The sequence below is a fragment of the Canis aureus genome, chromosome 24, assembly GCF_053574225.1.
Source record: "Canis aureus isolate CA01 chromosome 24, VMU_Caureus_v.1.0, whole genome shotgun sequence".
In the NCBI taxonomy this organism is placed as follows: Eukaryota; Metazoa; Chordata; class Mammalia; order Carnivora; family Canidae; genus Canis; species Canis aureus.
The window spans coordinates 43,151,398-43,174,575 of NC_135634.1; the positions used below are offsets into that span (position 1 = coordinate 43,151,398).

General features: G+C 39.4%; 1 protein-coding gene across 17 annotated transcripts in view; it reads right to left on the minus strand.

Annotated features, from left to right (window-relative positions):
- Positions 1-982: 982 nt before the first annotated feature.
- TRIP12 (thyroid hormone receptor interactor 12) overlaps positions 983-23,178 on the minus strand; it is a 147,848-nt gene continuing 125,652 nt past the window's right edge. For 16 of the 17 annotated variants that reach the window (XM_077869111.1, XM_077869124.1, XM_077869125.1 and 13 more), the window contains 12 exons: positions 21,963-22,114; positions 21,172-21,314; positions 19,922-20,078; positions 18,197-18,295; positions 11,714-11,828; positions 11,037-11,191; positions 9,811-9,975; positions 6,721-6,885; positions 5,217-5,330; positions 3,247-3,341; positions 2,186-2,289; positions 983-1,527 (listed from right to left, as the gene is read on the minus strand). In XM_077869111.1, coding sequence (XP_077725237.1) covers positions 1,331-1,527; positions 2,186-2,289; positions 3,247-3,341; positions 5,217-5,330; positions 6,721-6,885; positions 9,811-9,975; positions 11,037-11,191; positions 11,714-11,828; positions 18,197-18,295; positions 19,922-20,078; positions 21,172-21,314; positions 21,963-22,114 — 1,661 coding nt within the window. In that variant the 3' untranslated portion in view covers positions 983-1,330. The remainder of the gene's footprint in view (positions 1,528-2,185; positions 2,290-3,246; positions 3,342-5,216; positions 5,331-6,720; positions 6,886-9,810; positions 9,976-11,036; positions 11,192-11,713; positions 11,829-18,196; positions 18,296-19,921; positions 20,079-21,171; positions 21,315-21,962; positions 22,115-23,178) is intronic. The other variant, XM_077869119.1, reaches the window with a different exon arrangement.

Below are 23,178 nucleotides of genomic sequence, written 5' to 3' on the forward strand. Positions count from 1 at the left end.
ATGCAAATCACGGCGACGTGACCATTTGCTTGCACGGAGATCTACATCTACGCGATGGCAAGTTATGCATACGGCACAGAACTAAAAACAAAAAAGGTGAGGCAAACTTTTATTTATTTTCAGGTAAAAACATGAACCTGATGGATTATTGCAGATCTGAGAAACCAGCACATAAAACAGCCGGACAGAGCATTGCGTACAGGTGCTTTCATCGGTGCGGAGACAAAGTCTGAACTCTCTGGCCCAAGTCAGGCCTGGGAGGAGGAAGGGAAGGGGAGAGTGGGAGGGAGCAGACTAGGAACAAGAACTTAAAACAAGGACGAGGGAGGAAAAAAAAATCCTTTTACTCCAACAGGGGATGAAAACGGCTAATTTTGTTTAAAACCTTACATCGACGCAGAACGCTCTGGTCATAGGATATTAAACACCGGCCAGTCCAAGCCGTAGACTTTTTTATAACCTACACAAGAGAGAGGAGTGAGCTCTCCTGGCCTCCAGTCCAGAGGCTGCTGTGGTCGCCAGAATCACCGCGTGAACGGTCCTAGTGCGTCACTGGGCAACGGCCAGCAATACCCGACGGCTCTATTAGAACTAACCTACGAGAAGAGTCTACCAAGCAACAGAGGCTGAATTCTATTGACAGTATATTTCAGTTCAATGGATTTTCAAATTATATCTTCATTTGAGAGAGAACATGGAACGACAGAAGCCCGTGGCTAATGAAAACGGAACCACCGTGAGTGCTGTATACAAAAACAAAAACAAACAAAAACAAAAACAACAAAACAAAAAACCGTGTAGACTGCACACAGGACACGAATCAGGGAGGAGATCAGAGGCGAGTGAAGAGCACACAGAGCTAACCTACGAAACCGAACTGGTCGAAAACACGGGAGCTTGAATTTCTGTACGTATGTACAAGAGTTGTCTTTGGAGGAAACAAAACTGCAGACTTAGCTCGATGGATACACACAGCCCAGAATTAAACTGCACAGCGACATTTATTGTTTCAGCCTGGAAAAACATCCCTTTTTTTTTTAAATTTCACACAGCAAAGCAAGTTAAAAACTTCACTCATCAAATAAATGATAATTTAAACAAGAACTTGCTAAAGAAACCTCATCACAACAACGTTTTAGGGCCTGATCACTTTTAAGTCCATGGGGCCATTAATGAATATCAACCAAGTGTCTCTTGTATAATCTGCAAGCCGTTTTTCCTACAACAAGAAGGCGTAACATGTTTCCTTGACTCAGGTGATACATTTAGAAAAGAAATCATGATTTTTTTCTTTTGCTGTAACAGGCAGACACTGTAGTTCTCGTTGTGATCAGGAAAGATGGAATGACTGCTGCCCTTCTCTCGCTGCAATCAACAGTTTCTCACGCATGATGTCAATGCTCGAGTAGTCCGGCAACTTAAGGTAGTTCACACAAGTCATTACAGAGGGCAAGAAGTCGTCGGGGTTCTCCGTGGACTCGAAGGTCTTCCGGACAATTGTCAGAGGTGGATTCAGACTCCGGAAGCCTGATGAAAGGGGAAGGAAGAAAGACCAAGGAGCTCAGTATGTTTACAGGATGCATACAGCCAAGGCGGAGAACGTTCTCTTTCTTAACCAGGGGACAAGAATCAGTCTGGCGTCATGAACACGCCCTTCTCTCAGGAAACACACTGCTCTGCTGTGCCGCACGCACGGGGTGCTCTTACTGGCTTGGCAGCTAAACCTCCACAGTCCGTAAACGTTTTAGTGTATGGAATCTGCTATCTGCTGTATTTACCACAAAGAACCCTGGGGTTTAATGCAGAGGCAAACGGTTCCTTAGGCTTTCTGACTTTTCAGAGGACCCACTCAACTCCTATTAGGACTGACTCACTTCTGGGAAAGTAGACTTTATAAGGTATTCTCATCTAGGAGCCCGTAATGGACACATGGCCTGAGGATCTGAATTTTATCTAGAAAACTAACATCACGTGTTCGTTAACTAACCCACTTCAATGTGTTTTAAGACAATCCCTATGAATTCCCTGGTGGCGATAGCTCTCATGTATCAGCAAACTGAAAATTCAGAAGCATTACGGTATCAGAATGACTACGAGGCACTATGAGTCCAATACAGAGTACCAAGTGTCTGCCTGTCGGACACTCCCGCCCGCACGCCCCCCTACAGAACAAAGGCATACCCACCTCCAACAGGCAATCTTGGGCTACCTGTCACAAACTGGAGAAACAACCTCTGCTGCTCATTATCAAAACTACTGAGAATCTCAAACAAGAACTTCACAGCCCGACTACAACAGAAATAAATAACCACAATTATTTCTCATATTCAAATACAGTTTTGAACACCACACAAGGCAGACTCTCACAATAAGCTACAAACCACCAAATTTAAATGACTACCTATGAATTCACATTGCAACGCACTCTGAAATCAAATTTGTTTCTGTTGTCACAGTGCGAATTCAAATGGAACGGTTACTGTACTAACAAATAAGACTTGTAGGGGATTATACAGACATCTCCCTTTCACTATACAGAAAAATGGGTAACGGGGTGAAACCTGTGTTCTCCCTCCATCCCGCCCCCCCCCCCACTCCACTCCCTGTCTATTTTTGCAAAAATGCTTGATAAAAGCAATCTTTGGATCCTAAGGTCTTAACAGAAATGTGGCCTAAATATCAGAAAGACTCCTTTAAAATAGGTAGATAAATTTAGGGTGCCTGGGTGGCTCAGTGGGTTTAATAAGCACCTGCCTTGGGCATAGGTCCTGGGATCAAGCCCCATGTTGGGCTTCCTGCTCGGGGGGGGGGGGGCCTGCTTCTCCCTCTGTCCCTATGCCCCTCACTCATGCTTATGCTCACTCTTTCTCCCAAATAAATTATTTTATTTTATTTTTTTTAATTTTTTATTTATTTACGATAGTCACACACACACACACAGAGAGAGAGAGAGAGAGAGAGAGAGAGAGAGAGAGAGAAAGAGAGAGAGGCAGGCAGAGACATAGGCAGAGGGAGAAGCAGGCTCCATGCACCGGAAGCCCGATGTGGGATTTGATCCCCGGTCTCCAGGATCGCGCCCCGAGCCAAAGGCAGGCGCTAAACCGCTGCGCCATCCAGGGATTCCAAATTTTTAAATTTTAAATTTAATAGGTAAACAAATTTTAAAATGTTTATAATGTGTGCATATACACACACACTGCCACATTCTTAGCCATAAAATGAAAAGCCAGCAGACCTACTACTTACCTGTCATGAGTATAACCGTGGTCCGGCCTGCAGCACTCCATCAGTGTCTTCGCATCCCACGTGTCTGCTTTACTGCCGCACAAGAGCTGATCCAGCTGTGTGTTTATACAACAGTAACAAGTTACTAAGACACGGCTGCGTAACTGAGTGACAACTCACAGGGCATGTAGTTTTGCATTATGCCAATAGGATATAGGCCTATGTGTACCAAATAAGAATATCCTTTTTAGCATCAAAAAAGTCTGCTTAGGACTTCTTTTTTTTATATATATATATATAAAGTGCTCCTCTACTATATTTATAAAAATCAATCTTCTCTTCATTTGCATTAATAGGTACACTGCCCATTTGCAGGACTGGGTCCAAGAGAGCCTTTTATCACAGACAAAAATGTCCCTGAGACAAACCCTTGGTTTAAGTTTTCCTAACTCTTCTCATGCCTCTAGAGGCTTTACCTTGATAATCTACTTCTATCCAGGGAGATTCCATAAATCCCATTTTCTAGAAATATGGGGGTATACAATAATAGAAGCGAAGACACAGAATAAGCTGGAGAGAGAAGCGGGAGAAGCTAAACAGACACAGCAAATGGGCAGCTTTCTCTCTGAGACACAGACAGTTGCCAGATGGCTAGCTGTGGCGGCATAGGGACCAAACTAGCTGTTACAGGGGAACGTTAGAAAGCAAGAAGGGCTTGTGTCTCCTTGGACGATCTAACATCAGTTTCCAGTTAAACCATCGTTTCTCTGATAACTGCCCATCTTTGCAACGACTGCATACTTTGAGAAAATCCAATTCAGGGCTTATAGAATTTAGTATCTACCTCGTGTCCCTCACTGTCAGGTACTTTATGCATCCTGTTCAGTAAGGCAGAGATCATCTCAATTTTATGGATGAGGCCGCCGTCTAATCAGATACAACCACCTAGATAAGGTCAGACGGTTAAGTGCTGGGAACCAGAATTCAATTCCAGGAGCAACACCTGCTGCTTTCAATACCAGGTGACACTCAGTGCCTGCCAGTATCCCATACACGACCTGCTTCAATAAGTAGCAAACTGGAGTGGACATAAAAATTACAATGAAGATTAAAATGCTGAGTCACTCAGAGATATCTGGATTCAGCCAATAATAAGTGTGTATTCTAGTTACCACTCAAATAATAAACAAAAGGGATTCCAAACTGTCCCTTTCCATGCCATCTCACCACTAGGGAATGGTTGTTCAGATTCTTGCTGCACTTAAGATGGCTGGAGGACTGCACTTAAACTCATGTTCCCCCTTCTCAAAGGCATTTGCAAAAACTCTGTTAAAACTTCAAGGCCTGCCTCCAAACATTAAGCAATGTCTCACCTAATCCAGGAAGTTTAGGTTAGAAAAAAAAGTGGGGGATCCCTGGATGGCTCAGCAGTTTGGCGCCTGCCTTCAGCCCAGGTTGTGATCCTGGAGTCCTGGGATTGAGCCTCATATCGGGCTCCCTGCATGGGGCCTGCGTCTCCCTCTGCCTGTGTCTCTGCCTCTCTCTCTCTCTCTCCTCCTCTGTGTCTCTCATGAATAAATAAAATCTTAAAAAAAAAGAAAAAGAAAGTGTGCCTCCTCCCTGTCCCTGCCACTACTGTGGACTCAGGGCCCCCCATGCCAGCGACAGTACCGCAGACACCTGCAGCACATCCCCTGCTGGCCAGCATGCAGGGTCATGTGACAGGAGGCTGTCTGCTCACCAATCAACACCAACCCCACACCCTAACAGCTAAACTGTATTTAATATTTATATAACATGTTATTTATAATTAGTATTTAATACTCTTCTCTGCTCAGGAAATGGTCTTTATTTCCCAAACCTCCTCCCCCTTCCCCCAAGTTTTCCTGTTTGCAACAATCCTTGGCTATATGGCTTGGGGACAGCTCACTAGATAACTACAGAGACACACAAGGAGCAATGACCATTTCTTTTAGACACAAGCTACTCACTTCTTCCGGGTAGAAGTACTGAAGATGACTAAGTGGGAAGACGGATTCAAATCCATCTCTGAAGGAATCAAATTGCCTGGAAACGCCTTCATTTAGTGCCCAGAATATAACCAGCTGCAAAAAGAAAGATCTTTTAGAAACCATGAGAAGATTTCATATCTCCTTCTTATCCAATATGTGGCAAAGTACAGTGAAACATCCTTCCCGATCACTTAAAAACAAAACAACAACGAAAAACAAAATACAAGTTACAAGTCTCTAAAATAGCTCCCAGAAAACTACAGAGACCTCTCAGGTCAATTCTAACCAGGGGCCTGGTCAATAAGAAAACATAAGACAACAACAACAAACCGCTGGACATTTATATTTAGCGTGTTTTTAAAATTCATTTACGCAAAATCCCGATGGCACAGAATACCAGATGAGAAGCAGATAAGAGTTTCCCAAGAGGAAAAAATGTTATTAAGAAGCTCATGTTTCAAGATTCACATTTACCAACTGTTAAGTATTCTGATTTTTAATGTGAAATTTTTAGATCTAAATCCTGACAAAGTTCTTAGAAGCCAACCCTTCTGCAGTGCACCCTCATTTACAAAAAGGCCAACTACGGAAATGCAGTCACATGAAATTGAAAAGTAACAGAAAGCATCTGTTATTGGTCCAACATAATCTAGCCATCAACGACTTTGGCTAACCCACCGGGTTCAAGAAATAAGGACATATTCAGATAAAAATGAAAACCAAAACATAAGTGTTATTACAAATTATTTTCAGAGAACCTTAATCTGGATGTTAACTCATCATTTACCAGTTGGCTAAAAGGTCTGCTTTCTCAATGTGAGGAAAAGCAGGTAGTATGAGCACACAGTCCTCTGAATATTAAAGGAAGTGTGGATCAGTCACAGAAATGTTGGAAACCTCTGCTATCTATGCTCTTTCTCTACCAGGTAAAGAAACCAGAGCCATCATTTCTATATAAAATCCCACTGAAGGCTGCTGGAAAACCTAAGTCTGGGTGTAGACGGTATTCTATCTTGAACACAATGCTCTTTCCACTTGAGGTCAGAAATGAACCAAAAGAAAACTTTCCAAAAATAGTCAAGAATCACAAATTATCTGAAAGTCCTCACTACACCCAACAAACGTGTGTGTGTGTGTTGTGTGAATTCTATCAAGTTAGCAACTCTGATAGACAAAATGCAGCTTAGTGAGAACACAAGCAATAGCTCCTTTTTACTGATTTCTTTTAAATGAAGACAGCAAATTTGAGGTCATATGAGATTTTGTGAACTATCTGACCTGTTCTCTCAAAAGCAGATGGAAGCTAAGGTCTAAAGAATTGGATGGGACACAGCCATTATGTGTCTCAAGACTCTCAGCTGAGCAGGAGAGGCAGCTTCCTAGGACAGGTGCTTTCTCTCCCCAGGAATAGTGCCAACAGGAAGTCTTGAGTTCCCACACCGGCCTTCCCCTTCCCTCCCTGAAAGGTGCCCCGGTTACGTACTCTTAGATACTCCTCTAAATTGTGGATGGTAACTGGTATATCCTTTCCTCCTTTCTTCAGTTCAATGTTGGGAAACCCTGGCAGCGTGAAATCCAATCCTAGATCTTCAACTGAGCAGCCATTCATAGTCAGGGTTTCTAATGCATATTGTAGACTCTCTTTGGTCTAAAAAAAGGGGGGAGGAAGGGATGTCAGGCACAGTCATTCAGTTGGTTCTGTGTTTATAAAACAAAAGCTATGCAAATACATTTTATGAGTTCCTTCCGCTCTTACAGTGTTTCTTTTTGTATCATCATCTACAAGTGAACAAGTCACATATCACAAAGGAAATAATCTTAAATACTTAAGAATCCAATTATTTTTATATAGGCACAAACAAGATCAGGAAGTGTTCCTTCAACATGAGATGTCTGTCAATTTGACCCTATTTCAAATCAGATTTCACAGAAAGTGATCATCACTTATGTGATGGTCAATTTAAGAGTGCCTATAGAGCCAGAAAAGCTTTTCCTAAATTCTATATTAATCTCAATGAATCCAATTATATACATAGTTAATTGCTATATAATTAATAATATTAGTTGATTAGTTAATTCCTTAGTTAGAAAACCATAAATACAAATAATGCACTATCTAAGGAACAGTAATTAACTTTTGTTCCCTACAAAGTCTAAAGAACACCCTGGAGATTCCTTATTCAATCCCATCAGGAGTAGCATAACAGATCTGTATCCACCTAATAATGCTGCAATGAAAAAGGTTCCTCAAGTCATACTCTGAATATAAAAGCAATTATTAGTCACTTTGTTAAATGCTTAAGAATACTAAAGGCTTATATAAATAGATACATACTCTTAGATTAGAAATCTAAGAACAACATGCAAAACTACAAATGGTACCCGAAAATTAAGGTATCTGGTATAGGAAAAAGCAGCGAAATCGCTTTCCAAATTGGAGATACCCCCGAATATGAAATTCCTAATGGCTCAACAGTCCAGGTGAAAGAAATTAGTCAATTAAACTAAAAACAACAAAACAAAAAACGAGGGAGTTTTGATTTTAAATTAGTAATTTTTAAAAAGGAAATGAAAGCCATTTAGGATTCCAGATAATTCAGATGCAGAAGAGGTAACAGCAGTAATATTAAGGAACAATCCTAATCTGTCCTCTTCTGTGTAAAAGCCCTGTTGAGGTCTTTTCCACCTCAAGTGAATGATTGGAAAACACCAGAAGGGAGGCCTTTCATTTTACATTTATAAAGACTAGGTGGTAATCATCACCATCTCTTGAATGTTCTCCGGCTGGGCTGCAAAGCACTCAAAATTGCCCCCTACCTCTTGCACAGACCACGGTGGTCACTGCTATCACTGCTATGCTCAGGCACAGTCTCTTCTCCTACAGCTACTTAAGAAACATCTTATTTATAAAGGTTTACATTATAAAATGCTATCGTTGATAGGAATCTAGAATATAGTGTCCCCCAGAAGTTTAAAAGGAATTTGCTATTTATTTCTTCAGACCTTATATTAAATTGAAAACTAATAAGCTTTAAGCCATTTTCCATGTATCTGTTAAGAATTTAAACTATCAAGTTTGTTCCATCTGTATACTTTATAAACGATGCGGTGAGGTGCTCCAGAATACCACCATTCCCCATGTGCTGGGTGAAAACTGGTTAATACAGTAAAGCAGTTTCTGGAATGTGGTTTCTATGGTATGCATTTTTAGATTTTTAAATTGACAACAACAAAAATAAAGATTAGAATAAATCTCAAAAAAGAGTTGAGGAAAAGAACGGATGGAATATTGCAAAATCTCTAAGAGTGAAGGATCCAGAACAAACAGCCTGCATGTGAATTCTGCTCCCCTCCCACATTCTAGATATGTGACCTTGGCAGGTTACTCCACCTGTATCTCCCCTGGGTTTCTCACGAGCAAAAAGATGACTAACAGAAATATCTAAGTCTCTGAGGGGTGCTGTGAATTAAATGAATTAAGATACATATGTGGCACTTGGAACAGTGTCATGAATTTTACTTTCTTTCCTTCCTTTTTTGGGGCCATTATTTACCTAAGAGATGATTTCAAATTAAGATTGCATTGGTTTTTAAAATTTTCAAAGCTGCTAGGCATAAAATTGATTCTAAAAATCCTAAAACAATAGATCTTCAATAGATCTCCTAAAGATGTACTAACTTGGCCTCTTTTAAATGCCAATTTCACTATTTTAATAAACAAACTTATTTTTCCAAAAATCACCAATTAATAAGGAAGATAAAATTAATTCCCTTACAGAGAAATCTTCTTCTCCAGTAACAAGGCATTCTAAAACCCCCATCTCTGTACAACTCTTCTCCAGTCTCCAGTGTATCAGGAGATGGGACACTTTCCCTACAGAATCTCCTCTATTCTTATTTTACATAATTTATAAAATCAGAATTAATTTAACATTGGTTCAGGTTGCCTGCCCAAATATAGCTCATTAAATCTGTGCCACTGCTTTTTAAATAAAACCTTGTCCTCCTCTAATGTCTGACACGGAACTACTATTAATCTCCGACTGGGTCAAATAATTTTTAATCTGTTAATACTGTAATAAAAAAGCCTCAACAGGTGTTACCAAGAAATAGTACACCCACTGTGTGTGTACACCCACCATGACTTTTAAAACTATTTTCCTAAGATTGTTCTATAAACAAATGATGGACTGCTCCTAAGTTAAGCCACCTTTCTGGAAAGAATGTGTCCTGAGAATAATTTTTATTGATTCCAATGCTTACTAAAAAAAATTAAGTATGATCCAGTATCTGCCCAGATACATAATGCCCATCTAAAATTTAATAAATATGAGCCTTATGGGTTCAAGTCAGGAGTATATTTTATTAGTTAATCAAGCTGTTATTACAGGTCAACTTACCCAAGTGAAATCGTTTCAGTTATTCTAGTAAAAAAAAAGAAAATTAAACTCTTCTAAACTAAAACATTAATATAAAACAGTAATTGGTCAAATATAAACCACTTAACAAAGACCTCATCTTGCAATATTAAGAAACTGATCCACTTGACCATTCCCTCATCTTCTAAGCTTACCTGGGATTTATCTTGCTCAAGTCTTTTCTTCTGTCTGACAATGTCTTCTAGGTGATACACTGATCTGGCTACAACTGGGTCAATGTCAAACAAATCATGCGATGTCAGTGAAGTTTCTTGCCTTAGCATCCACTTATAAAAGGGTAAACCAAGGGGAAGGTCCACCTGCAAAAGAAAACACAAAATAGTCTAACCGTCACGCTAAGCTTCTAGAATTGTCTCAGTTCTATAACTGACATTTTAAGAGATCGTTATAAAGGTTAAGTAATCCAAACCCCCCTCTCCAAAAAAACATGTTTTGTAACTGTTTTTTTTCATTATACGCAACTATTCCCATTTAAACCCAATTTGGGGCCCTGATACTGTGAGAATTTTAGTTTACTGAAGAATCCTATTTAAGCAGACCTTGAAAAGGTTATCTTTAATGTTGGACATATATTCTCCATAAAGGCCTCCAAACTGAGACATGTTTATAGGAATCTTACTCTATTTGGGGCCAAGTAATTGAAATTCCACCGTAGTCTGTATTACTAAACATTTGAAAGAGGTTAAAAACAAGAACCACCTGAAACTGAAAACTTGTAACTTTTAAGATAACTCATTAACCACCCATTCTGCAGGCACAGCAAAAACGTCAGGTTGGAAACTTGACACTGAATGAAAGACAATGTCTTCTACAGACTGACCAAGTATCTCAGACAATGTGAGAAGAAGAAATGAAGAAAAGGCTAGAAACAGTCAAAGCTCTGTGAATACTTAGTTCACAGGTTATTTTCACTCTAGCATTCCAATGACAACTTACCGCAGTTGAGCTGCAGAAAGCTCAGGCTTTCCTAAATGAATTTAAAAATCTAGTAACATACTTTAAAACCACCCTTCACGTTGCCTGATTCTCTAAACCCTCGTTACTAAAGCAATGGTTCATAACAGCAATTTGGCATCACCTGGGGAGTTCGTATGAAAATGTGAAATCCTTACTGAGAAAAGCAGCAAACAAAAAAGGAAAAGAAAAGAAAAAAAGAAAGACGACAATGAAGACCGTGGATTCTTGGGCCTCATCCCTGAATCTCAGAATTAATTTTTTAAATAGAACCTGTTAAATTCATATACACATTAAAGTCTGTGAAGTACTATTTTAAAAATAAAGTACAGGGGATTCATATAGTTTTATAGAAAACTATACAAATACAAAAAAGTTGTAGACAACCAAATAATCTTAAACTTACCAATCTGAAATCCATGATAGCCTTGGCCATTAATTTTCCTAAGAAGCGAAACTTCATTTTAACCTTTGCGATATGGGCTGGCTTAGCTGTCCTACCAAAGGGAAGTGCAAACAGGCCCTGGAGGTTTTGAATATACTTGGTCCCTTCTTGGCTTCCTATAAAATGATCAAGTCATAAAACTTTAGATGCTATTTCCCAAAACAAAACAAAGCAAGACAAAACAAAATGTGGTAAACTAAGAACATTTAAGAAATTCAGAATTCTCAAAATCAGACAGCAGATCATCATGGGATGAAGCCCCCTAGAGCGGAAGGCTCTAATTTGATAAAAGAGAAAACAAAGGCTAAAAGGAATTAAAGGTCAGAGAGCATGGCCTTCTACTAGAAATTGTATCTATTTAGGGGGATCCCTGGGTGGCTCAGCAGTTTAGAGCCTGCCTTTGGCCCAGGGCATGAACCTGGAGTCCCGGGATCAAGTCCCACACATCAGGCTCCCTGCATGGAGCCTGCTTCTCCCTCTGCCTGTGACTCTGCCTCTCTCTCTGTCTCTCATGAATAAATAATTAAAATCTTTAAAAAAAAAAGGGGGGGGAGGGAGAAATTATATCTATTTAATAAATTATAAAGGTCCTTTTTCCTGATCTGAAAAACACAAACTGACTTACAAATGAATATTACCTTTTGGATTGCTGAGAGTCACTTCTTCACCTCTCCAGAGACCCAAGTCAGCTCTCTGAAGTTCCTGAGATACAAGTGCATAAAACTCCAGTGTAGGCCCAAGACCTGTACCAACCTACAGGAGAAAAGAAGTAGAACAATTTCAAATTTCCAGAACTTTTGCTGCTTTTTTTTTTTTTCCACAGGCCAACCTTTCTGCAGTGTGGATAACTAACAGCAACAGTTTATTTCATGCATCATTTCCCAGACTGTCCTGACTATATTCCTTCAGGATCGGTCACCTAGAACAAGAAAGCCACCCTTTATTACTCCCTAGGACCCTCACGTTTTCACTGTATGGTTCAGTACTGTTGTAGTGCTCTCACCCCCAGGGAGTAAAAGATGGCTTTGTCCCAGCATAGATCTTCTTCTTTGGGTGAGCTGTTAGCCTGAAACCAGCTCAAATGTCATCTCTTCAGGAGACGCCTCCTTTTCTGCCAGTTGCTCTGCTCCTTTTTCTTTAGACTCCTATTTTCAGCTAAGTACTTTTCACATCACATAGCCGTAATTTTATTATGTGCTTGCATTTCTCACTGAAGGGTAGCTTTAATTCACCTTTGTACTCTCTTTAGTGTCCGGACACACAACAGGCTTTTAACAGGGGTTTGTTGAGGAATACAGGAATAAGGGAAGGTCAGACCCACGCTGGCACCCACCAGGCTAACTTAGCCTTGGAGAATTTGTCAGTGTTTCTCATGCCACACAGTGCCCTGGAAACTCCTGCGAGCTATATCAGCATGTATGCATGGAGATGGTTGAGTGTGTCCTGAGGAGTCTTGCTTGATAGGTCTGGTTTAGAGCCTGGCCGCTGGTATTTTGAAAACCAGCTTCAAAGTGATGGTACAGCCTCAAACGAAAACCCCTCCTCCGCGGGACAGAGCCTGTGTCTGTTTTCATAGCATAGTTATTCCTTCCTGTTCTATCCAAGTCCTACCAGCTCGGACCATAAATTAGATATGCAGCTAATGACCAGTTAATATCATAGTTTACAGGCACATCAAACCATAGTCCTGAGCAAGAGAACCAGAGTTCACGTGGAGATTATTTGCAAATAATGGGCATTATCATTATAATAGTTACCTTTAAAAAGTATCCCAATAGCTCAACAGATTAGATGCAATCCAACGAACATTTTGATCAAACTCTGCAAACCGTGATGTTATCAGGTTGGCTGTGATAACACCTGGGCCCACGCCCGTCCCTTTCTAAGTATTTCATAGCAGTAAATGGCATCTGCATTCACCCAGGGCTCCAACAAAACCCTGGCTTTTCTTCTTTTTTACTCCACACAGTCCAAGTAATCATAAACAAGCCCCCCTTCAAAATATATTCCATACTGGTTACCAGCATCATCATCCCTTATCTGGTCTATTTATTGCTAAAACCTCCCGCTTGGTCTCTATACCAGCGCTTGCGGCATTTCAGAGTCCAGCCTCAGTGCTGAGAGGATAACCATCTCACTCAAAGCAGAAGCTCAAGTTCTCACATGGCCTGCAGTCCTTTGTGACCCCTCCTATAGCTTGACTCCTACCTCTAGCCAGTCATTCTGGAAAGGGCCAGGACTCTGCCTCAGAGGTTTTGCTTCTCTGCTCTTTTCTTAGAAACTCCCTTCCCTAAATGGTAATGACTTGCCTCGGCTCAAATGTTCTCTTACATTACCTATCTCCTCCCCGCTTTGATCCATCTTATTTTGTTTTATTTTTCTTCATCATGCAGCCTAACATACATATATGCATAAGTACATGTACACTAACCTCTTCACACTAAAAAAATAAAAATAAACTAAAAATAAATTTTTAAAAATTGCTGTGTGATGGTAGGAATTTTTGTGTACCCTGTTCTCCACTGAATCCTGGGTACTGGAGGAGAGGAAAGGAGGGAAAGAGCTACCAAGAGAAAAGAAAAGCTGCAGTAATAACTGATTTCCACCAGATGGTGCCTTAGAGCCACTTAATTTTCTTCTCCCTTTAGGGTAATTACCACTAGGCCAAACACAAATCACAAATCAGATCAGTCTAATTCCCTCATCCAAAGAAGGGACTAATATTTCCAAAGGTAAAACAGACTTAAAATATTAAGCGGCACGGGTATCACTGTAAACACATCACCACAGCAAATCTCTGTGAGGGTGGTTATGAGTAGGTCAAAGCTGCTCTGGCAATCCACCCAGCCAGGTATCTGTTCTACTCAGCCACTCCACTAGAAAGGTGGTAGGTACACTGGTTTTGCTCCATTTGTTTTTAAAGGAAAGAAAATTATAAAGCTTTAGAAATACACGTTTTGACAACTTGCTGGACCTCAAAACTTCAAAAAGTCTTTTTCTTTCAAAAGCTAACATCCTAGTGCTTTCACATGACCGTGCTCTGCTGTTAATCATTATAACACCATGATGAGAAAGGCCCATTCCTTATGGCCCCGTTGAGGCCATCACTGAGAATGTTACATCATCTGCCCAGCTTTATGGTCAGTGACTGTTGGCGCCAGGCTCCACAGTCCACACTCCTAACCCTTCACCATCCCAGAGGGTGGTCATTTATATCCCCAGCTGATGCTGGGGCTTAAAGACTCTCTGAGCCCAAAGACTGGTTTGGGACTTCCCTGGCATAGCAATCACCCCTGTTCTAGATGGGTCCCCTTTTGATTTGGCATTTTGAGTTAGGATTCTTCTAGAGCTAGTCTGAAGTCTTCCTAATGACCACCTGCAGACTTGTATGGCTAAATCTGATTTATGACCTGAGGTCCTTTGTATATAAAAAGTCAGTACACTCCTCACAACCCTTATTCCCCCAATGAAATCAACTCCTGGATTCTTTTCCATAATCAGTAAGTAGGATCCAGCAATAAAAACTGTAAAATTAGGATTTCTGTATCAGTGACTGAATCCCAATGATCCTTCAAACACTCAATGTGATGCTATTCTGAATTTGTTTAGGTTGCACATGAGATGCAAATCTGAGCAGAGCCATGAAAGATGCAAGAGGGAAAGACAGACAGTCCTGGCAAGAAAAAAGTATGTTGGAGTAAAATATAAGAAGCAAAGTTAAACTCAGTAAAAGAAGTCAGCTGGAGCAGAGGTCTTGCAGTTTTAGAAGAGGAAATAGAAGCACGTAAACATCTAAAACATGGTTATCCTCTGAGCAAGAGGCATGATCAGTGTGGATTCAAAAGACCATCCCAATTGCTTATCCTAGCAGTCAAGGCCTCCACTCCACCTCCCTCTTTCCCACCACTTCCAGAGCAGTCACTCCCTTCTGCCACTCACCACCAAGCCCAATCCTTTGCTCAAGCCACAACCTTTGGGCCCCTAATCCTCCCACTCTCTTCCATCAAGGTCTAACTCTATGGTCCTGCCCACACACTCCAAGACAGTAGGACCTGTCTGAAAGCCTTGTTCACTTGACACCCATACCGCTCTTCAGCCACATTAATTTATACCTTTGTCCTACGACGTACCCCACAACTACACTGTAGTCCTTTGGCTATAGGAACTCTCGCCATAAACTAGATCCCTAGCACACTGTATTCTACTTCCCAGGTCATAACTACTTCAAGTTTTAATTTTGATGACTAAATACTCCCAAGTAACTTTTCAAAAGTCTTAATGAGAAGATGAAAATGCTTAAGAAAATGAACAACAAAAAAATCAATCATAATTAAAATTCCTTGGATAACTATACGTAATATTGCAGATTGTTTGAGGTTGTACTTTAACTCACATTTTATAGACGAAAAAACTGAGAGGCAGAGGGATTGGCTATTATAAATAAATAATCAGTATAATAGAAGGTTTGGGAATTTTAGGTAGGAGTTTCAAAAGTCCAAACATTCTTAAGTTTTGTCTTAAAAATATTTAGGGAAAAGAGGGAGGAAGGTATCCACAAGAGACTCAATATTTCATGGTTCAAATACAAAGAAAACCATTATTTGAATATTTTTGATGAACTGTTGTGGCTGTTTAAAAGTGCCTCAAAAGAAATAGATGACAAAAGTTAGAAAGGAAGCCAAGCTGTTTCTTTTTTTCCCCCACAACCCACACCCACACCAATTGTCTAACAACATAGGTTAGTGAACTATGCTCTGGCCCACTTCCTGTTTTTATACAATCTGCAAGCTAAGAGTGGTTCTTACAATTTCAATGGTTGAAAAATCCTGAATATCAACTCACCACATGTGAAAATTATATGAACTTCAAATTTCATTGACAATAAAATTTTGTTGGCACACGGCCAGGCTCATGTGTATTAGGTTTTGTCTATGGCCACTTTCATGCTTGTACAAAGGCAAAAATGGAGTGCTTTTGATGAAGACTGAATATTTACTATCTGGCCCTTTACAGAAGTTTCTCAAACCCGGGCTCTGCAATAATCTTAAATGATCTATTAAAAAGTTATTAGAACTAATATTTATGAACATCACAGAAAATAAGGTCAAGATACAAAAATCACCTGTATTTCTACAAAATAACAGCAACTGGAATATAAGTATAGTATCATTTTACACATCATAACAAAACACAAAACATGTAGGGAAAAATTTAAGAAAGTATGTGCATGAAAGACCTCTAGATTTAACTTAATGAAGTGATACTGAGAGAAATAAAAATACCTAAACAAATGGAAGTCTACATGATGTTTAAGAAGTCTAAGACTAGACACAACACATGTCAATTTTCTCTCAAACTGATCAAAGTTCAACACAATCCCAATCAATGTCCAGTGAGGTCTTCTGTGGACACTTACAAGCTGATTCCAAAATTTACATGGAAAACCCGGGCCTGAGAATAACCACAACAACTCTGACAAAGTAAAGCAAAATTGGAGGACTCATTACCTGACTTCACAATTAACTATAAAGATCTAGTAATCATGAGTATAGAGTAGCAAAGAACACAAAACCCAGGAATAGATCCAAATATTCATAATCGACTGTTTTCAAATAGGTGCCAAGGTCATTCAATATGGGACAAGTATATGCCTTTTCAAACAAAGGGTGCTGGATAAAAGAAATAGCCTATATTTAGGAAGAAAGAAAAAGAACCTTAACCTCTTACACTATATCTAAAAATTAACTAAAAATGGACCATAGACCAAAGTATGAGAGCTGAAACTATAAAAACACATGGGAGAAAATCTCTGAAAACCAAGGGTGAGGGAGAATTTCCTGGGATAAAAAAGCACAAACCAAAAAATAAAAATTGATAACTGGACTTCAACAAAATTAAAAACTTCTGCTCTTCCAAAGACATTTCATGAGGAAACTGAAAGATAAACCACAGAGTGGAAGAAAATGTTTGCACTCATCTCAAAGAGACCTTGTATCCAGAGTAATAAAAGAACTCAATCATAAAACCCAACACTGGAAAAGTAGACACTCCTCCAGAGAAGATATATGAATGGCCAGTGAAACAAATAGAAATGAAACTATTATTAATCATCAGAAAAATGCAAATACAACATAGTAAGATACCACTTTAAGCCACCCCCAACCCCAAATTAAAAAGACCCAAGGGTTGGTGAGCATGGGACCCAATGGAAACTCACATGCTTCATCACTGCTGGGAATGGGAAATGGCAAAGCTACTTGGGAAACAGTTTGGTGTTTTTCATAAAGTCAAAACATATCTTACTAAAAATAAGTTTGCAATTCATCCCTGAAGAATTTACCTAAGAGAAATAAACACATATCTATACAAAGACTTGTACACAAAGGTTCACAGCAGCATTATTCATAAGTGTCAAAACTGGAAACTAAAGTGTGCATCATTTGGTGATGAAACATTTCCTGAAATATCCATACAACAGACTCTTACTATTACTGATAAATGGAAACAAATTGATACAGGCAACAACATGGATGCATCTCAAAAGCATTATGCTAAGTGCGGGAGAAGAATAACACAAATGACTACAAACTCTACTACTATTCCACCCTGCACATCATTTTAAAAAGACAAAACTACAGGACAGAAAATAGACCAATGGCTGCCTCTGGGTGGGGGTAGGGCACAAAGTAGTTTAAGAAAACAGTCCGAGGTGATGGGATTTTTTTTTTCTCCATCTTGATGTGGCAATGGTTACAAACTATACATTTAAACATTCGCATTCATACAACTAGAATTGTAAATGCTGTAAGTGTGCGTTTATTATCTGAGATTTCTTTTGAAAAGCAGTTCAAACATTTTGAAAGGTATGCTTAAAACATCCTTTTACTTTATCAACCTAACAATTACAAGCATTTGCTCTTAAACAAGGAAAACAACTGTCTTTTATTATACACTTTAGCTTTGGAACCTGGAGAGCTTCGATTTTCCAAGATCATCCAAAACAGAGCAAATCTCCAGTTTCTAGATAAATTTCCCAATTGTCTCTGAATGTTTCAGAGGACCAACAAAGTCTTATTGAAAGTACATATTAGGCCAAAACCCGTCCACACTCATAAGCTCACCTCATTTTCATACTGGATTTCTAACATGGCCCGTGAGCTACCGAGATCCTGCATTACAGACTCCGCTTGTTTCAGCAGCTCCTCTCTGTTCACAGTACGCTAAAAAAAAACAAAAACAAAAAAAACAAAAAACAAAACCAAAAAACAAAGTACATGAGGAAACTATGCTCACATTACACTTTAATAAATAGGTGGCATTTTCCCAGAGTGCAAATAAATAAATGTTAAAAGATTCCTTTTAAGATTCACTTATTTGTGTGAGACAGAGAAAGCACGAGAAGAGAAGAGAGAGAAGAGAAGAGAAGAGAAGAGAAGAGAAGAGAAGAGAAGAGAAGAGAAGAGAAGAGAAGAGAAGAGAAGAGACACGTGAACCTGTGCAATCTAGTGCAGGGAGGGGAAGGAGAGAGAATCTCAAGCAAGTTCCACGCCCGGCATGGAGCCTAACTTGGGGCTTGATCCCACAACCTGAGATCATGACCCCAGCCAACAGGCACTGAGCCGACTGAGACAGTCAGGTGCCCCAAGACGGTTCCTTTAAAACCATGCCTCAGAAAAGGTTAAGGTAAGAAAGAAGTAGCTGCATTGCTACAAACATGGGCAGCAAAGCTAAGTGTTAAGCCTGAGTATTATCTTGAGCCCATGGCAGGTTCAGAAAATTCACAGGGTGGATTCACAGGGTGGAGAAGAAAGGCTATCTATCTATACCCTTGCCAGACATCAATGCAAGTCAGGGCTACAGCTGCATGGAATCTCCCTGGGCATGTTTACGGATACATAATGGAGAGATGGATATGGAGGTGGCAGGTGAGACAGGTGAGCTGAAAGACCCTGGCTCCAACCTGCAGGGATCCTACAAGCACAACTACAAACATCTACAAATAAGATTCATGGGGACAAGACGGGTACTGCCATTTTTCCAAATTCTGCCAACACCACTGGTGACACATTCCTAACACTACAAATAAAGATAGAAATAGCAAGGCTCTGCAAAACAAAAAGTATACACATATATTTTACCATGCTCTTCATTCCTTCTAATCTCTATTTTAGTGTCATTAATAATGGTTCACACTGGTCTTGGAAAGACAGCCTTAGGTAAGAATCCTTGGCACAAAAGAGGAAGACAAACAGAGATGTCATTAAGTAAAAAAGGGTGCTAGGTCAGAAATGTAGGACAGGGTCCCTGCTGAAATGGCTCAAGAGAGGTACAGTCACAGCTCTCAACATGGTGCCAAGGTGAGAAGCCCAGGAAGATGACATCAGCAACACAGGGGGTGACGAGGCTCAAGCCAAGAATTTCATTCAGAATCTTGTTTCGCTCATCTCTGATGGGAGTGATTTGAGAAGGAAGAAAGTGAATCTGGTTAATGCTACCTACACTGCATAAGGGAGACTATAGAGTGAGTTCCTAATTTAAAAAGAAAACACAGCTTTGGTGAGAGAAGGTAAAGACTCTTTCTTGGCATATTATGGCAACTGATAAAAGAACTGTAGAAATTATTTCAGAACTAGGAAAAAGGGACTCTTAAGTGAGGATGAAGAAGAATCACACAGATCCTGGTTCCAAGAGCTTGAGAGGAAGCCATGGCTACTCCAGATGAGAGATACCTGGGACTGAGTTATAGCTCTGCACCACCAGGCCCTGCTCCCATGCACCACATCAACTAGTTCCTAGTTGAAAACTCAGTGAGATTTATCTTTAAATATTTGGGGGGAGAAACTTACTTTTTTTCTATCCAATCTAGGTGCAACTCTGCTATCTTGAGAATCCGACTGGTTGATTTCTGGGTTGGTATCAAGTAATCTTTGCATTGCTCGGTCCCGATCAAATGCAGTTACGTAAAAAAGCATTTGCCGGGTATCAAAAGGGAAGAAAAATGGGCTGCAAAAAGATGTGACATAGATTATCTGAATTAGAATCTAAACCATATAAACCCCTACATTAGAAACCGTTCTTGCTATGAAAGAATAGCAATTAAAAATATAACCAATAAAACCAATAAAAACAGTCTAGGCAAACTAATTTTGAAGAATGGTCATCATTCTAGCATTAAATTTCTAAATGATTAAGTAAAAAAGCATTAAGTAGTTTTTGCTGTGAAATATGAAATCCAACTATTAAAATCCTAGACTTTAAACCAGGTCTATTTAAGATCTTCTTTAATCTACCCAAAGACCTACAGGAAGTGTAACATGACTAGCAAATCCTACTTTTAAAATACAATTCACGACACTGCCAACACATTCCTGTACCACATAGACATAAATAATGATGGCTTTACTACTTTATGATTTTCCTCCCAGCTTTGGCATTCCTAAGTCACTCAAACCTGCCAAACGGCCATGCTGTTTTCCAAAGAATGAACACTACAATAACATAGGTCCTACTACCTCCGATGATGGATTTTGGATTTTGATGTAGGATTTTGGAAGTTCTTGACAAGAGATGTTAAAAGCACTTTCTGTAATAATGCCAATATTCTGTTTTGTCTCCTGTGAGTAGCCACATAAGGATGTGGCTAATGTGACTAAAAACTAATGTCTAATTTACCTAGTTTTCATTGATGTAAATGTAAACAGATATATGTGGCTACTAACTACCATATTGATCAGCACAGTCCTATGGTCTCTGAGAATGTAAGTTTGGACCCAAACAGGCTCAGAAAATCAACCAACTCTACCTTTTGAGTCCAAATTTATGAAGACAAGAGTATTATACTCTCATCAAATATCCTTGTATACCTTCCTATTTCATACACACATGCACACACACACGGAAATCTTTTATCAGCCCCAGCTAGCCTCCTCTGGATAGACAGACTAAGTATTAAGCAAGGTGATATCAAATATGATAATGTTACTTAAACACATTTAAATAGGTTCACTAAAGACTATGTTTTTGTAATAAAATATGTAAAGACCAACATGAGAATAACATACTCCCAAAGCCACCAGTTCAGAAATGATCATCTTACCAGGTTTTTCCTAGTTCAGTAAGCCACGTTGGGATATTTCCTGTCATGATTACTAAAGGATCTTGAAGCTGCCTATTTGCTTTTGCTGTCAACTTACTGTTAATAAATTCACTAGTTGGAATAATCTCCTTGCACATTGCATTCTGTAAAATGTTAAAAAAAAAAAAGATCTACATGTAGTAAAACATTAGGATTATATTCACTAACTCCGTATCTCCAAATATGTATGCAGAGTGATTCCCAACATACGATACAGCTTCTCACTCAAGTGCCCCCAATCCAAATAACAATTTCTACAAGGTACAGCTCTACCACAACCCCTGCAGGCCACTAGTACTGATCCAATCACTGATGGGGCAGCTAATGTTTTGTGCAAGGCCAATTCCGTCATCCTTCTCTATATTATATAAATATCAAAAGTAGCATTCAACTTTCACTTGACTTTTTACTTCATATTTTATCTTAGACAAACGAACTTCCCCTTAAATGTACTGGAAGAATTTTAACTATAAATTCACATTTGTTCTTCATGTTGTGCAGCCAGGAAGAACACTGATCCAAGACTGTAGGCTGGCAAAGGAAAGTGGCGGAGGAGCTCCTACTGATGAGGATGCTGTATTTCACTGGGCTATGATGCCTGCATTTAACTGCAACATCATTTCTGTTTCTAGTACAAGAATTCATCAACCACTATACTAGGGGTAATGATTTATATGTAGGTAATACTAAGGGTAATAACATGCATGTGCAACACCCAATGGGTAACTCCATGAGTGGACCACATTACTCACATCATACAAGTAATACCAGTATCGGCTGATGGCATGTAAAACTCTTAGAAGAAGAATCACATCTAAGGACGGGTCTTCAAAAGTTATATTCTCAGGTGGCGAGGAGATGAGGTAAACTTCTAAAGGATTGGATACTGATGGGCATACTCCATCTAGAGTGCAAGAGATCAGAGCTAAGTTTTGATCCAAGTTAGAAAACCTATGCCAGTGGGCTGGTTAATCTTATCACCCCTAAAATAGTGACCGCAAGTTGTAAAGATCTAATGTTTGGCCTCCTATTAGAACACGGATAACGAACATTCTTTCCTTTTACCTTATACATAAACCAGACAGGCTTATGAAAATTTTGCTTTCCTCCCATATCCAAACAAACCATAAGGGAGAAAAACCGGATCCTTTGCATTTCTTATTTTCAACAGGAGCAATGGCTAACAATAAAATGGCCAGAGAAGAATAAAGAAAAAATGTTTAAATTTAAGTTCACAGTTCTATATAAATTTCCCAGATTTTTAATTTTTATATCCAGCTTAAAATGGGCATGTAAAATAGACAAATATTCTCAACTGTGACTCTGATAAGAGATTTGGTTCTTTAATCCAAGGCTTAGGATAGGACATACTCATGGTTTCCAAGGGGATCTAGGATTCTTCTCTTTGTAGACTTTACTAAATAATAGCTTAGGCAGGGGTGGGCAGGGGGTCAGGGGCTGAAACTGTTGCCATTTACTTTAACTCAGCAAAGGAATTAAAAATCCTATCACTATCACTACATAAAGGGCAATTTTTAACATCAAAACATAGAAACAAAAATCTCAAAATAAAAACTGTTTATAATAGAACTTCGTTTTATGGAAAACAAAACAAAACACTGTTACAATGTCCTTATTTCTGTGGACCATAAAAAATCTCAGCAATTGACGCCGTTTGTTTGGAACTTCTGGAAAGGAGGTTCCATGGAATGACCCAGAGCCAAATGCTAAGGCATTGGTACCATCACATAAAAAAGAAGGGGAGCAAACAAGCACACGTGGACTGGAAGAAAAACTACGAAAGAGAACAACTGGGAGGTGCCACTCCATTGTGTAGTCATTCTTGTTCCCTGGAAAAACTGTTCATTCCTTTTGTAATTGTTAGATTTTAATAAATGACAAAAATGAAGGGCCCCCCTGACCATGATCAGTCTCTTCTTTAGTAAACGTGCTCTACTAATGAAATTT